The 14,471-nt window shown below is 62.2% G+C and overlaps 1 protein-coding gene across 4 annotated transcripts in view; it reads left to right on the forward strand.

Moving 5' to 3' along the window:
• The window catches only part of SLC12A7 (solute carrier family 12 member 7), a 98,634-nt gene that overhangs the window by 30,035 nt on the left and 54,128 nt on the right, over positions 1-14,471 (forward strand). Inside the window, exon 1 of one of the 4 annotated variants that reach the window (XM_070587265.1) lies at positions 10,343-10,572. The exons of 2 other annotated variants lie outside the window; for them this stretch is intronic. In XM_070587265.1, the coding sequence (XP_070443366.1) occupies positions 10,449-10,572 (124 nt within the window). In that variant the 5' untranslated portion in view covers positions 10,343-10,448. Of the gene's footprint in view, positions 1-10,342; positions 10,573-14,471 lie in introns of those variants that run through there. One more of the 4 variants, XM_070587264.1, reaches the window with a different exon arrangement.

The following is a 14,471-nucleotide window of genomic DNA, read 5'->3' on the forward strand; positions in this document are numbered from 1 at the left end:
AACAACCCAAGTGTCCATCAACGATAAATGGATCCATAAAGTGTGGTCCATCCACACCGTGGAATATTGTTCAGCCTTAAAAAGGAAGGAAATTCTGACACCTGCTGCAGCACGGATGGGCCTCGAGCACATGATGCTGAGTGAATAAGCTGGTCACAAAGGATGAATCCTGTAGGATTCGGCTCATAGGAGCTCCCTGAGCAGTTGGATTCGTAGACAGAAAGAACGGTGCTTCCCAGGGGCTGCAGGGGGATGTTGTCTAATGGGACAGAGTTTCAGTTGGGAAGACAAAAAAAGCTCTGGAGACGATGGGGGTGATGTTGCACAAGAATGTGGTAAAGGTAAACTGAGGCATATTAACATTTTTCAAGAGTTTTTCTGAGCAAATGTGGCGTCGCCGCTGGCAGAGGTGGTTGGGAGGCTGCCCCGCAGGGCGAGGGGAGGGGGTCTTGCAGAGAGGGCTCGGGAGCAAAGCAACAAGGTTATCTGAGGGGCCAGAGCTCCAGCGGCCGGCCTACTGGGGACCACAGCTCGCCGTTCCTAATGGTGCTCTTAGCTCAGTGACTCTGCTCAGGCTCTGGTTTGCTGTTTGGACCGAGGAGCCGCCTCGATTCATTACATTAACAAATGTGAATGTGCTGCATGCCACTGGACTGCACACTTGTAATAATTTCATCTTGTATATATTTTACCACAATTAAAGAAAATTAATTTTTTTGAAAAAGGAAAGCAAAGTCAAAACAAGTCGACAGTTTGTTTTTTGTGTGTGCATGTGTGTAAGATTGGCCCTGAGCTAACATCTGTGCCAATCTTCTTCTGTTCTGTATGTGGGATGCCGCCACAGCATGGCTTGATGAATGGTGTGTAGGTCTGCACCCAGGATCCGAACCCACGAACCCTGGGCTGCTGGAGCTGAGCACATGAACTTAACCGCTGTGCCACTGGGCCAGCCCCCATGAGTAGACAGTTTTTGACGTGCACCTGAGCTTGGTGCTGAGGAAGGCAGGGCAGCCCACAGGGCAACAGTGACCCCAGGGACTGCATCCCACGCACAGGGATGGCAGGGCACTGATGGGTGAGACAACCCCCAGGGAGGTGCTTTCATCCTCACTGACCACGTTGGCCGAGACTCCCACACTCAGCAAGTTTGGAAGCCACATCTCCCCAAATCTCGCCCACTCCTCACCGCAGCCCCTTGAGGTCCCATTCTCAGAGGTGGACGCTGCGGTCAGCCAGGTGACGGATTCCAGGCTGACCCAGTGACCCTTCCCCACGGGGACTCGGGGAGGGTGTGGGGTCTTGGCGGCTCCTGTTCCTAAGGAACCCAGTAGGGACCGTGCTGGGATGAGAGGAGCCAGGACCCGCCCAGGCCCTGGGGCAGTGGTGCCCCACCCTCGGCCTTCCCCAAGACCCCTTCAGGAGCCTGGGGGAAAGCTCGTGACCGCTGGCCTGGGGGCCAAGCTGGTGTGGCGAGGTGGTGGCCCCTGCCCAGGGTTGCCTCGGGGGTTCCCAGGGGTGTCACTCACTGAGCACAGTGAGCCAAGAGAAGGAGCAGGAAATAAGCAAGGGTGGGGGCGGTGGGGGTCTCGCTCCTGAGACAGCTCCAGCCTGGTTCTGGCCCCTGCTGCTGCGGCCAGGCAGCGCCCTCCAGCCGGTCCCCTGGGGGGAGGAGGAGGGGGCTGAGTGGTCATTTCAAGGCCAAACTCAGCTGCCCTGGAGATGAGGATCCAGGGCACAGACCCCTGAGTGACCAGCTGAGACGTCCCGAGCAGACACTGGCCCCAGAGGAAGGAGGCATCCTCCCGACCCCAGTGTCTTCTGTCCACTCGGTGCAGTCCTGTCCTCCCAGCGGCAGCTGTCCAGGGACAACACCTGCAGTCTGCTCCCTCGGGCCTGGTCCCCGAGCCAGCTCCTTGCGGGGGCCTCCCTCCCTCCCTCAACTGCCCTCTCGCCCCGCCCACTGGCTGGGGCCTCCTTCCCCCCAGTGCCCGCCCCTGGCAGCACTGTGCACGGTCTGCCTCTGTCCTCAAGGCCTGGTGACCTTTCTCCTAGACCAGATGGAGGCCTTTGTGTGTCCAGGCTCGGTCACGGTGCCCAGCACGGAGCTGGCGCTCAGGGGTGGAGCCTTGAGGTGATGAAGGAATCGGTCAGTGAAGAAGCCCACCCTTCCCTGGGAGCCGCAGGACCCCCCACCCTCACGCGGTGCCTGCTGGGGACACACTGCCCTCCGGCCATGGGACCACAGCACTAGCGCCCCTTCCCGGGCCGGGAGTGCACACAGCTACACTTTCCCAAGACAGCCTGTGCTGACTGTGAGGTCGGCCCATGGACGCGTGTCCAGGGCTCAACCCTCGGGGCCTGGGTGAGGTTCAGATAGGCAGTAGGCTCCCGTCCCAGGAAAGGCATCACTCCATCCTGGCCCAGGGGACCAAGGACACACCAAGGCTCTCAGGGCTCCTGTCCTGGTCCCAGTCCCACCACTCGCTGGCTGTGTGACATCTAACAGGTTACTTAGCCTCTCTGGGCCCCACAGAATGGGCATCATTCTTGTGCTTAGAGAGGGTTGTCTTTTCCTTTCTTCATGACTAGTGGAGGTGCACACACAAAGACTCAGAATAGCGACTGACAGGGTGGTCATTAGTGACCGTCCTGCTGAGAGGGCTGGGGCCCAGAGTGGGGGATCTGCACACAGAAGCCTGGAAATCAGCTTCCCCTCCCCAGCGAGGCTGTGAGCTACGTGAGGGGAGCAGATGGAGGTGCCCCGGCTCTTCTGTTGGCCTCGGCGCAGCCCCCGTTGGTGCCAGATGCCCGCTGGGTTGAACAGGCCACTGTCTGGAGACAACCTGGTCCCCTGGGCTGGGGACGGGGGCGCCTTGCTGGGGACTGTGTCGGCCAGACGTGGTTCTCTTAGGCCCAGGTGGCTTTATGACTGAACAGCATTGGCTGGCTTATCCTCCGTCTCTGTGGACAGGAGGCTGTGATAGGTTCGGGAACTGTGGGGGTAACTCAGGGGACGTGGAGGTGCACTGGGGGGCTGGGCCAACTGCGCTGCTCGCCTTCACGAGGCAGGACAGAGCCGTGTGCATGGGGGTCAGCGCGGGCTCACCCCGTGGCAGAGGTCTGCTCCAGCCTCTCCTTCCTGGGAGGTGTGGCCGGCCTCAGTGAGGTGCACACGGCAGTCCACACCCAAGGGTTCTGTGCCCGTGGATGCCGTGCAGCCCCATCCAGGTCAAAGCAGGGCCCCATGTGCACCCAGCCCTGCCTCTTGCTCACCAGGGCCGCCGTCCTGATGTCTGGCCACGGACTGGCTTTGCCTGCCCTGGAGCTTCAGGTGGACAGGATGCACAGTCCCTCCCGCTCACAACAGTTGGGAGCCCAGGTGTGTTGCGTGCGCCCTGGTTTGCCCTTCATCGTCCTGGGTGGATCCGCGTGACACTCCTGCCCGTTACCCAGTACGAGGATGGGTGTGTGCGTGGTTTCCAGCCCGGCTCACATGAACTTGCTGCCGTGAGCGTCCCCGGGCGCGTCAGCAGTGCGCCTACCCTTGTGTTGGGTGTGAATTGCTGGGTCGTGACAGACGTGCGCGTGGGTTTCCGAGTGACTGTCAGACAGTCTGTGGAGTAGCTGCCCGTTTCCCACGCCTGGCCGTGTGGGGTCCTCACTCCGTGCCCTCGCCCACACCTGGCCAGCTTGCAGTGGTGGGCGTTCCACGTCCCCCTCTGGAGCGTCTGTTCACATCTTCGCTCTTTCTCTCAGGCTTTGGCTTTTCCTTGTCGATCTGTGGGCCGTCTTCATGGACTCCAGATGCCAGCGAGGCTGGCTGTGTGGACGGCAGTGGTCTTGGTGCACTGGGGCCCACTTTCCCGCTCTTCACGGTGTCTTCTGAGGCACAGAAATGTCTACATTAGTGACGACCCTCTGTCAGTTTCCATCTGTGAAGAGTGCATTTGAGCTACGAAGGAATTCTGCAGCCATCGTTTTTAGTGTAAATCTGTGTTTTGCAGCTGCTGACTGCAGGCTGGGCTCCTGCAAGTGTGGGGCCTCCCGACGGCTTCACGTCACACCCCAGCCCAGCCCAAGGTGCCCACCCACAGGGTGTCCCGTGAGCCTGCCCAGGGGACCCATGGCACTCCGAGGGTGAAATGCGAGACCAGGCCAACACCATCCGTCGGCTGAAAGGCCCCGAGCTGATGTCAGTAACATGCAGTCAGTCCCAAGATGGTGGCCTCTGACAGTCTTTAGGGGGATGGAAGGAGGGAGCAACCTGTATGTCTGCGAGGTCCTGCGGACTGGACTTTGGAGGGGGGATGGAGCAGCAAAGGGGAGCAGCTGGGTCTGAAGGGAGGTCAGAGGCCCCGGAGCCCAAAGCTGGACTATCTGTCCCCACCCCTCCCAACACAGGAGAGCTCGGGGCTGGCCCCTTGTGCCCATTCACTGGAACTCTCAGGGGAACTCCAGAGGGAACAGGGTGTGTTCCCAGCCTGCACCCTGACACAGGGCCTTCCAGAGAAGGGTGGGGCCTGCCCTGCCCACACCGTGAACCACCTTGGGCCCAGGCTGGGGCTGGTGCAGAGGAGGCAGAGCCACGGCAGGGTGGGCAGAGACGTGGCCCGAAGCCCCCTGGCCTGACAGTTACAGCTGTGCCTGACCACTTGCCCCGGGCCCGTGCGCCTCTGGGAGGGGCTGAGGCCCGGTCACTGGCCCGCAGGGCCCTGGACACTTGACTGTGGGTGAGACATGCAGCGTGGTAGCTGTACAGGGTCGGGAGTGGATGGAGAGGTCACACTGTGGCCAGGGCAGCTTCAGACATTTCCAAAGAGGATTTGAAACATCTGCATCCCAAGCAGAGAGGTGCTGGCTCCCAGAGCTTCCTGGGAGATGACAGCCCTTTGAGGGGTCTGGGGAGCACCATGTGGGTGCAGGGAGACAGCGGGTCCCCACCTGTGCCGGGGCTGGCCAACGGGTGAGGGCCTGCCAGGCATCTGGGAAACGGCTGTGGCCCCAGGAGAAGGGGTTTGGGAAGACGGTGTTCCATCCCAGGTTCCTAGTTACATGCTTTCAAAACACTGCGGGTGCTGCAACCATGAAATTCTTTTTTCGATTATTTTATTGAGGTCGTATTGGCTTATAACCTTGTATAATTTCAGGTGCACATTCCTACATATCAGGTTCTGGATAGACGGTTCATGCTCACCACCAATGGTCTAGTTTTCATCCAGCACCATATGTGCACGCCCCTTTCCCCTTTCTCCCTCCCCACCCTCCTCCCATCTGGTAGCCACCAATCTGTTCTCCTTATCCTTGTGTTTATCTTCCACATAAGTGAAATTTTAAAACGTCAGGCTGATGAGGAACGTGTTCTCAGAGCTTACCAGAGACGTCTGCCACCCCCCATGTCTCATGTCCAGAAGACCGTCTTATGTTTTCATAGATGGAACTCTCACATATCAGATTTTGGTTTCACCAAAATAAGGCAGGGCCCTCCTTTCGGGACCAATTATAAAATGCCGCTCCGCCCTCTTCCCTCTCTCTGCAGCCCCGACCTCCCAGTGCAGTCACCACCGGAACATTCCATCAGGCGAGAAGGTCTGGTGCGCTTATCACTGACAACTGTGTAGGCTACTTATCTGTTTAAAATTAAAGCAATTGGTTCTTGCAGTCACCTGGGGCCCCCGGGGAGCTGGGGAGCTTCCAGCGCTGTCCCCGGACAGCTGGGTGCTGGGCCGGCCCCTCCCTGCGCTGGGGACGCTGAGAGCCCACATGGGCTGATCCAGGCCCATCACTCTGCCGGTTCAGCAAAGCAGGCCAGAGGCCCCCCAGCCACCTCCCTCCTGTGGAAGAAATCCCCAGAGCCGTCGGTGTCTTCAGGGAGAGCTGCTTATTCTGAGCGCGGTCGTCTGGGTTTCCCCTTTTCCAGACCACAGCAGTGGACCTGACCAAGCCCCTTCTGGCCGGGTGAGGGCCGGTGTTTTAGCTCCCTCCCTCCTTCTCCTGGTGGGACGACCCCCAGTCTATGGGTGGCAAAGTTACCTGGAAGAGCTTTCTCTGGCCTCACGGTTGAGTTTATCCAGGCTGGCTCTCCGGGCTCAGTTACCTTCCTCGACCACCTCTGTGGTGTCACTGCCCCGAGGATTCTGCTGGGCCCGGTCTGGTCGCTGTTCTGCTTCGTGCTTGGCTTTCCTTTTCTGCATTTTTTGGAAAGGTCTTTGTGGGGTTCTCGGATGGCGCTGAAAGGTTTCTCAGGGTGGGGTCTTCTTATCTCTCATCAGGGTCCCTGGGGCCTCCTGGAGGGGCACCGGCAGGAACCTGCTTCTCTGGTGTTGGCTCCCCAGGCCAAGGCTGCACCCCACCCAACCCCCAGGCCAAGGCTGTGACCCCCTGCCCCCTCCCCAGGCCGGGGCTGCCTGAGCCTCGGAGGGGAATGTGAGGGCTCCAGGGCCCGAGTTAGTCCCAGGTTCACCCTCAACTCAGAAGGGTCTGAACCTGTGGGAAGTCTGCACGGCCTTTTCCCTGAGCTGACAGCAAACGTTTGTCCAGGATTTATTTGAAAAGAAGTAAATGTGGATGTAGACCCAGAGCTGGAGGCAGAATGGAGGCGGGTGTCTCCGCTTGAAGGGTTGCGAGGCCTCCAGCAAGTTCTCTGATTCACCAGTGTCCCAACAGTGATGCCAGAGCGTCATCGTGCGGGATTCCCAACCGCACCTGTGGGGACAACGTGAGGGAGGGACGCTGTGCACACACGGCGGGAGACCCCAAGCTGGGGGGTCAGGAATGAGGATGGGGACCCTACAGCCTGCCCCTGAGGGTGTCCAGAGGGCTTTGGCCTAAGACGAGGCTCTGCCATCAAGGATGACAAACCCCTGTGGGCTCGAGTCCTTGCTTTCCAAATTCTGTGTCCTCTTAACATTATTTACTTTTCTCAAATACAGGACAAAGCCCAGCCAGGTTTCTGCTGAGCTTGGCTGGCAGGATCCCACCTTCCTGTCTTCAGATTCAGCCTGTTAAAAACAGGACAGCGGGGCACTTAAGTTGCCACGCTCCCTTTCGGCAGCCCGGAGTTTTGCCGGTTTGGATCCCGGGTGTGGACATGGCACAGCTCACCAGGCCATGCTGAGGAGGCGTCCCACATGCCACAAGTAGAAGGACTCACAACTAGAATATACAACTATGTACTGGGGGGATTTGGGGAGAAAAAGGAAAAACAGATCTTTAAAAAAAACTAAGACGACAGGCCCCAAATGGAGTCGCTTAGGCTGAGCCCTGGGTCACCAAACTGTGGCTTAATACCTAACTTAATTACAGTTCCGACCTCTCCCAGGACTGGAGTCTTAACCCGGTCAGTCGAGGATGACCTGGTCAGCACCAAGGAGGTCAGAGGCCTGACAGACACCCGGCAGCCCCTAAAGGAAGGTGACCTGCTTTCTGTGAGGATGCCCTCCTCCGTCCCGCTCCCTCCGCCCTTGTCTCATTCTGCAGCTCCTCGGGGCTCCTTTCTGCCTGCTGGACGGGACGCCGCCCGATTCATGAAGCGTTGAGTAAATACAGCCCGTGAGGTCTTTACATTTATTCAGTTCATTTTTGGTTTTTAACAAACCTCACAGGTACCTGAGAGCCGTGTGCACTGGGGGATCTGCTCCCCGCTCATGTGCCCGCCCGGATCCAGGAGGCAGAAGGGCAGGGTGGGCGGCCGGAGACGTGCCAGCCCTGGACGTCCTGAGCTGGGGCCGGGCAGAGCAGGGCCAGCTGGCAGCAGGATGTCAGAATAGCTCACCAGGGGGCATTGAAGGTCGTGGAGACAACAACAGTGTTTTCAAGATATGGATATTTGTCGCTTTGAAACAGGAGCTTTCGCCTAGGGTTGCCAAATGATCTTATTTTGAAAAATTTCAAACCTACAGAAAAGCATGAGAATAGTGCGAGAACGCTTATGTGCCCACGGCCCCATAATGGCCCTGTGGCTGCCCCTCCCCTTCCAGGCTTCTCTTTGGCCCCTTTTATCTGGCAAGTCCTGGGTTTCTGTTTTTGCATTCTCAGGTGACAATGACGTGCCTGAGGAGCCCAGGCCATTGTTCTGCAGAACCACAGGCCCGTTGGGTCCTCAGGGCAGGTGGCCTGCCCGCCCCTCCTCACAGAGGGAGAAGTGTCCCCAGAGCTGGCTGTGGAGGGGCTGGGGGCGGGGCAGGGGGCCGAGGTCAGGTGGGGCCTGGGGCAGAGGGGCTGGATGGGGTCAGGTCCCAGCGGCCTCCCTCCCCTCTGGCGCGGCGGGGGGCATCTGCTGTCCCTGGGGCCACAGCCCCTCTCTGAGCCACTGCACGTGTGGCAGACCTGGGGCCTTCGGAGACCACCCTGGCCCTGACGGGCCAGGAGAGAGTCCAGGTCTCACAGGGCAGGAGAGACTCAGGCCAGTCACCTCCCTTCCCAGGCTTGTTCCCTGCGGGCCTCACACCCCACCCTGCTGGAAAGGGCTTGCTGTGCCCTTTGTTCTAAAAAAACAGCTTTAGCTGTAGGTGATGGGCCGCCTTCCCCTCCTCCTCCTCCTCCCCCTCCCTCTCTTCTTCCCCTCCTCCCGTCCCTCCCCCATCTCTGTCTGTCTCCTTTCTCCCTCTCCCACCATGGGCTCTCCCCGTGGGCTGAGCCCTCAGGGGTCAGAGCAGCAGCAGCCATGGGGGCATCGTCTCCCCTTCATGGTGAGGGTTGGCCAGTTCCCCAGGACGGGCGCCAGGCCAGCAGGAGTGTGCACCTGGGCGGAGCCCAGCCCTTGGAGGCTAAAGGTGGCCAGCTTCCGCTGAGAAGTGGTCTTGGGCCTCTTGGAGCCTGGCCTCGTCCCTGGACCTGGGGCCCTCCACCAGCCCTTGCAAGCTCTGCTCATAACTCCCCCACCCCACCCCCAGTGGCGGCAGTAACTTTGGGTGGCAATCAGTGTCGAGTCTGCAGGAGCCTTTGCGGCTGAGGAGAAGGCCTGCCCCGCACCCACATGGCAGAGGTGCAGGAGAGCCTGTCAGGGCCTCTGCGCCCAGGCCCACCCTTCAGGACACACTCCTGGGGTTTGCAGAGCAACGCAAAGCCAGCCCCTCCCTGGGAAGGACTCCTGGAATCTCTCTTATCTTTTGGGGGGTGGCCTGCCCCCCCTCCATACTGCCTGTTGGGAGAGGCAGCTGACAGCCCTGACTTCCACCATCTGGCACTCCTGCCCCTTCCACGGCCGCGGGTCCCCTGTGGACGGTGGGGTGTGAGGGTGGACAGGTACATTCCCAGCCATGCCCACCTGAGAAGGTGACAGTGCAGAGGGGTAACCCGGCCCACCCTACCTGCTTCTCTTTTGTCTTCACTGGAAATGGCTTTTCTGAATCTGGTTTTACATTGTTTGGTTGTTCACATGAAGACAGTACGGAGCCCAGAGTTAACCATCAGGCGCTCCAGGCCTTTAGGTCTGCAGAAGGACGCACAAATTTTCCAGACTCGATCAGACCGTGTGATCATTCTGCTATCATATCTTGCGACCATCTTTGCCCACACCACCTCTATTTCTGCTTTATTCTTGTAAGACGGCTTTGGGGTGATTCACTGCACCCAGGTGCCATTACATCTTGGGCTGATTTCCCTATGGTGGATGTCTGGTTGTTCGCTGGTGCTCACGGAACTCACTAGGAGCTGGAAGATGCCAGGCCAGGGCATCCCGTGCATGCGGGCCAGTCGGCAGCCCCGCCTCGCCCCGCCTTCCCTGCGCTCCTCCGCAGCTTCCTTCCCTCCACCCCCTGCCTAACCCCTCTAGCCGACCAGGAGCCAGCGGGGTGGGGGGCAGGGAGCATTCCCCTGAGCGACAGGGATGGGTCTGGGGTCCGCGGTGGGCGGGGGTCCTGTCTCAGAGCCCCGGTGACTTGCGTCTACCGGGTCATGTCCCTGTGGACCGAGCTACCAGAGCAGCAGCGCGCCCCCGCCCCGCCCAGGGCAACCATGGCGCCCTCGTGCAGGAAGCGCCCTCGCTGGGCCACTCGAGGCTGAGCCTCGAGCCGCGCAGGGCGGAGGAGGGACCCGATCCCCGCCCGGGTGGGCAGTCCACTCTCGGGAGGCGGGGCCTGCCCCGTGAGGCGGGGGCGCCTGATCCCCAGGGGGAGGGACAGGACTGGGGTGCTGAGGATCACCGCTGGGGGAGGGGCGACCCTGGGGGCCGGGGGCGCGCGCGGCCCGGCGCAGGCTGGGGGAGGGGCTCCGCGGGAGGAGCCCCGCCTCGCGGCGCGCAAACTTTTCCAGGGCCGCGGGGCCGGCAGGTGAGGTCACGTGGGCCGGCCGGGGCGGGGCGGGGCCGGGCCGGGGGGCGGGCCCGGGGTGGGCGGGCCGCGCGGACCCCGCCCCTGCGCCCAAGTCCGGCGGCGCGGCGGCAGGAGCGGCGGCTGCGCCGGGCGGGAGCGCGGAGCTGGCCGAGCGGCCGGGCGAGTGGCCGGCGCGCCATGCCCACCAACTTCACCGTGGTGCCCGTGGAGGCGCGGGCGGACGACGCTCAGGACGAGGCGGCCGAGCAGACCGAGGCGCCGGGCCCCCCCGAGGGCCGCGAGCCCGACTGCCCGAGCCCGGGTGAGCGCGGCCGCACCTGCCCGCCGGACAAAGGCGGAGGCGGGTCTGCGCGGGCCGGGGCCGGGGCGGCCGGAGGCGGAGGGGAGGGCGGCCGGAGGATGGGGCGCCGGGCCGGGGAGGCTGTGGGGCTGCCTTCCACCTTTCCGCACCCTCTCCCCCTCCCCATCCCCTCCCCCTCCCCCGGGGCCCCCCCACCAGTCCGCGCACTCCTCGCCAGTTCTCACCACTCTGCCTCCTGCGGGTCCCCCTCGCCGCCCCGCGTGCCTGGACCCCTCTTGCCTGCAGAGCCTCCTCACCAAACTTAGTCCTGGGGGCGCAGGGCGAGGGGGTCCGCCCCACAGGGGCGCAGGAAGCCCCTTTTTCTCACGGGCAGGGTGGAAAAGTGGGGATGGCTGAGAGGGGGGAGACGCCCAGGGGTGGCTATGGAAACAGGGCGGGGCTCTCCCTCGGCAGGACCCCCGGCCCTGTGCCCCCTGGGTGGTTTCAGCCGGCGGAGCCCTTCCTGCTTCCTCCCAGGCCTGCCCTGCGGTGCTCCCGCGGTGGGGCAAAGGGCCGGCCGGATAAGCCCCGGCTGAGATCCGAGTTCTGTGCGCAGCCTGGCCGGGACAGGCCCGCTCCCTCATGGGGTCATCAGCAGGAAGGACAGTGGGTCCCTGGCGGGGCTGGGGGGGACACGGCCAGCACCCACCAGACCGGTGTTTCAGGCCGGGGTCCTCCTCGTCCTCTGTGTTTCTGGAGTCAGGAGGTCTCTGGCACTTTCGTTTTCTCTGGGGGCCCTTCCCTGGGCCTGTTCCCTCCGTCCTCTCTTATCCAGGCTCCATGCCCCAGCCTCTCTGAGCCAAGGATGGGTCACCCTGAGTGGGCGGCTTCCTCTGCTGTCTCAGCTACCCTCTAAAAATGGGGTACTGAGAGGAAGGAGTCTGGTGTCCCCCGCTGGGACCTACCCACCCCCCTGTGACTTAGGCCTCACTCCAGCGTTTCAGAGGAGGCTCCGGGCCCCAGGCACCTAAGGAAAGGGGGTCAGTGGAGGTGACAGGTCCTGGGGCAGGTCCCGCACAGCCCTCAGATCCTTGGAGCCCACTGCCCTGGCGGGAAAGGCTGCGTCCCCCTGGGGGCACCGTTAGGAGCCCGCTATGAGGGTGCTGTCCTGAGGGGCCTGTTGTGAGGCTCCTGCCCCCTCCGTTGGGTGTCCCTTCCCGTGGGGCGAAGCGCCCACTCCGCTTTCCTCTGCATTTGGGTGCCGGACTGGTCACAGCTGCCGCCTGGCTCGAGAGCTTGAAACCAGGCGGACAAGAAGGCCGAGTGGGAAGTTCAGGCTTTCTCACCACCGCTCTGGTCCTGAGCATCAAGGATGAGCACGCTCTGGGTCTTTCTGGATAAGCCTCGTTCCCAGAGGACGCCCAGCTGCCCTGCCCGGGTGTGCGGCTCCCTCCCTGCTGGCCCCTCCTTGATGGACCACAGTTGATTTCTTTCCAGACCTTGAGTGGCTTGTTTTGAAGCCCAGGATAGCTTACTCTCACTCATTTTCTCGTCCTCCTGGGCCGACCAGCTCAGCTGGGCCCTGTGGCTGCCTGGAGGGCTGTGCATGGCCCAGCAGGTCTGGAGCCCCCAGGCCACTCTCTCTGAGCACTTGGGCTTTCTCAGCCCTGATCCCCAGCAGTCCCTCCTGAGGGTTTGTCCAGAGTCTCTGCCTGTGTGGTCTCAGATGCAGGAGCCGGGAGCGCAGGCAAACGCCAGCTGGGGCCTCCTGCGGGCTTTCTACCCGACCCTCTCCCCTCTGAGCTGAGCTCGGGACGCTGAGCTTGAACCAGGACCAGGATGTTTGTGCTCGACACGCTTCACATCCCCTTGGAAAGAGACGGCAGCAGGGGCCCTCGGGAGCCGGAGCGAGTCGTGGGCGGGTGTGGTGGCGTCTGCCCAGCCACTCTCTCAGTTTTAACACAGTCCGTCAGACCACGGCCGGTGCTCAAGATGCTGTGTGATGAGCGCCTTGTCACCGGGATGACGAGGGGGAGCCTGGGGAAGCAGCCGCACACCCTGCTTGTTGGTGGGACAGCCCCGCAGGAGCCGGAACAGCTAGGCTGGAGCCCCTTCTGAAGGCCTGCTGTGTGGGGTCCCCGCGCCGTGGTCCTAGGCCAGTGACCACACGCTCCCATCACAGCATTTCAGGGGCTCGCTGGAGTTGCTTCCTGACTCCAGGGCTGATCTCAAACCCCACAGGGAGGCACCTGGCTTTCTAGGCAGGCCTCTGGGTGGTGGTGTTGCTGGTGATGAATCAAGTTTAGGGAGACCCTCCCGGGGTGTACCTGGTAGCCCCCAGGCTGTCATGGAAATAGGAATGGGATCCCGGGGTTAGAGGGCAGGACGAGCGTTTTCTTACAGAATGTGTGCTGAGGGTGGGTGGGAGGCGAGGAGGGGGCGGTCCCCTCTGCAGGCCCACCTGGCCTGACCCAGAGCTTAGTAAGACGGGCCTGGTGGCGCGAGGGCCTCATGAACCTGTGGCACGCAGAGCTGGAGTGAGCTGGTCAGCTGTCCTGGGCCTGCCTCTGCCTCCGTGTGCTCCAGGCCAAGGCCTCCCTGGGAGCTGTGTTGTCAAGTGCACTGTGAAGTCAGGTTCATTTCCAGGCCACTGGGGGCCCCAAGCACCGTGGTGGGTGGCAGTGTGGCACTTGGCGATGCGGAGCATTGACTTGGAGCTGCCCCCGCTGCTCTGACCTTGGCTCTGCCCGCTAGCAAGCCTGTGGTTGGCTGGCTTCAGAGGCAAGAAGACCATGGGCCTTTCCCCAGGCGGCGCTGTAGGGAGGCCTGCCTGGAGGAGCCGCTCCCCCTGAGTGAAAATCCATCAGGCAGGGAGCGGGCTGGCGTGGGACATGGAGGCCAGGGCTGCTGGCTTCAGCCATGGACCGGCCCTCAGGCCCTGCTGCCTCCATGCTCCCTGCCCGCGCAGGGGGCTGTATGTTCTGGGGTGACGGGTTCGTAATTCCCGAGGACGGGCGCTACGCCCTGAGTGAGGGCACGCTTCTGCTGTGATGGGGGGAGGGTCTGAGGTGGCAGGACTGTGGGCTCCGTGTCCCTGTGCTCCTTGATTCTTTGTTTCTCCGTGGAAATAGTTAGAGGGGAGGAGGCCGGAGTGGGGACGCCTCCTTCCTGACTTGCGAGCACCCTGGGTTTTTAACTGGCTTCGGGCAGCCCGCCTGTCCTCACTGTCTCTGATCAAGTCTGGGTGGAGCTCCCACGCCAGGCGGTGCTGATGTGTCCAGAGGCCTTGGGCAGCCTGTGTTCGACCCTGGGCTGGGGCTGTAGGAGGTCTGGGTGTCTGGGAAGATGCTGAGGCTCGGTCCCCAAGGGAGGTCCACCTGCAGGGCTCAGTGGGGCGGCCCTGGGGGGTGTACAGGGCCCGCAGCCCTTGGTCTCCCGCCCCCGAGGGAACTGCGTGCGGCTCTGGCTCCAGCTTCCTCTTCCTTCGGTCGCTGACCTTTTGGATTCCTTTCTGTGATTTCACGCTACAGCTCAGCCCCTCTTGGTCACCCAGAGCCTCCTCCCCACCTTCTGTGAAGGGAACCCGCGTCCCCCGGCCCCCTGACCCAGGTAGTCCTAGGGAGCGTCACCTTTGTCCTGCAGGGGTACAGGCATGGGGCAGGCTGGGCAGTGCTTTGTGAGGCCGTTGGCTGGGCCAGCTCAGGGGTCACAGGGACCCCTGAGGCTGTGACCCCAGGCCTTGAACAAGCTTTCTGCTGGTGAGCGTGGCCGCTGCTGCCGCCAGGATGACGAGAGCCTGGGTGCGAAGCTGGCCTGCTGATCCCGGAGCTGGGATGGGATCTGGGGAGCAGTGCGGCTGAAGAGTGGATCGGGCACGCGGTTCCAGGCTCTGTCTTGCTGGGCGAGGACTCAGGGCAACA

The sequence above is a fragment of the Equus przewalskii genome, chromosome 20 (genome assembly GCF_037783145.1).
Source record: "Equus przewalskii isolate Varuska chromosome 20, EquPr2, whole genome shotgun sequence".
NCBI lineage: Eukaryota > Metazoa > Chordata > Mammalia > Perissodactyla > Equidae > Equus > Equus przewalskii.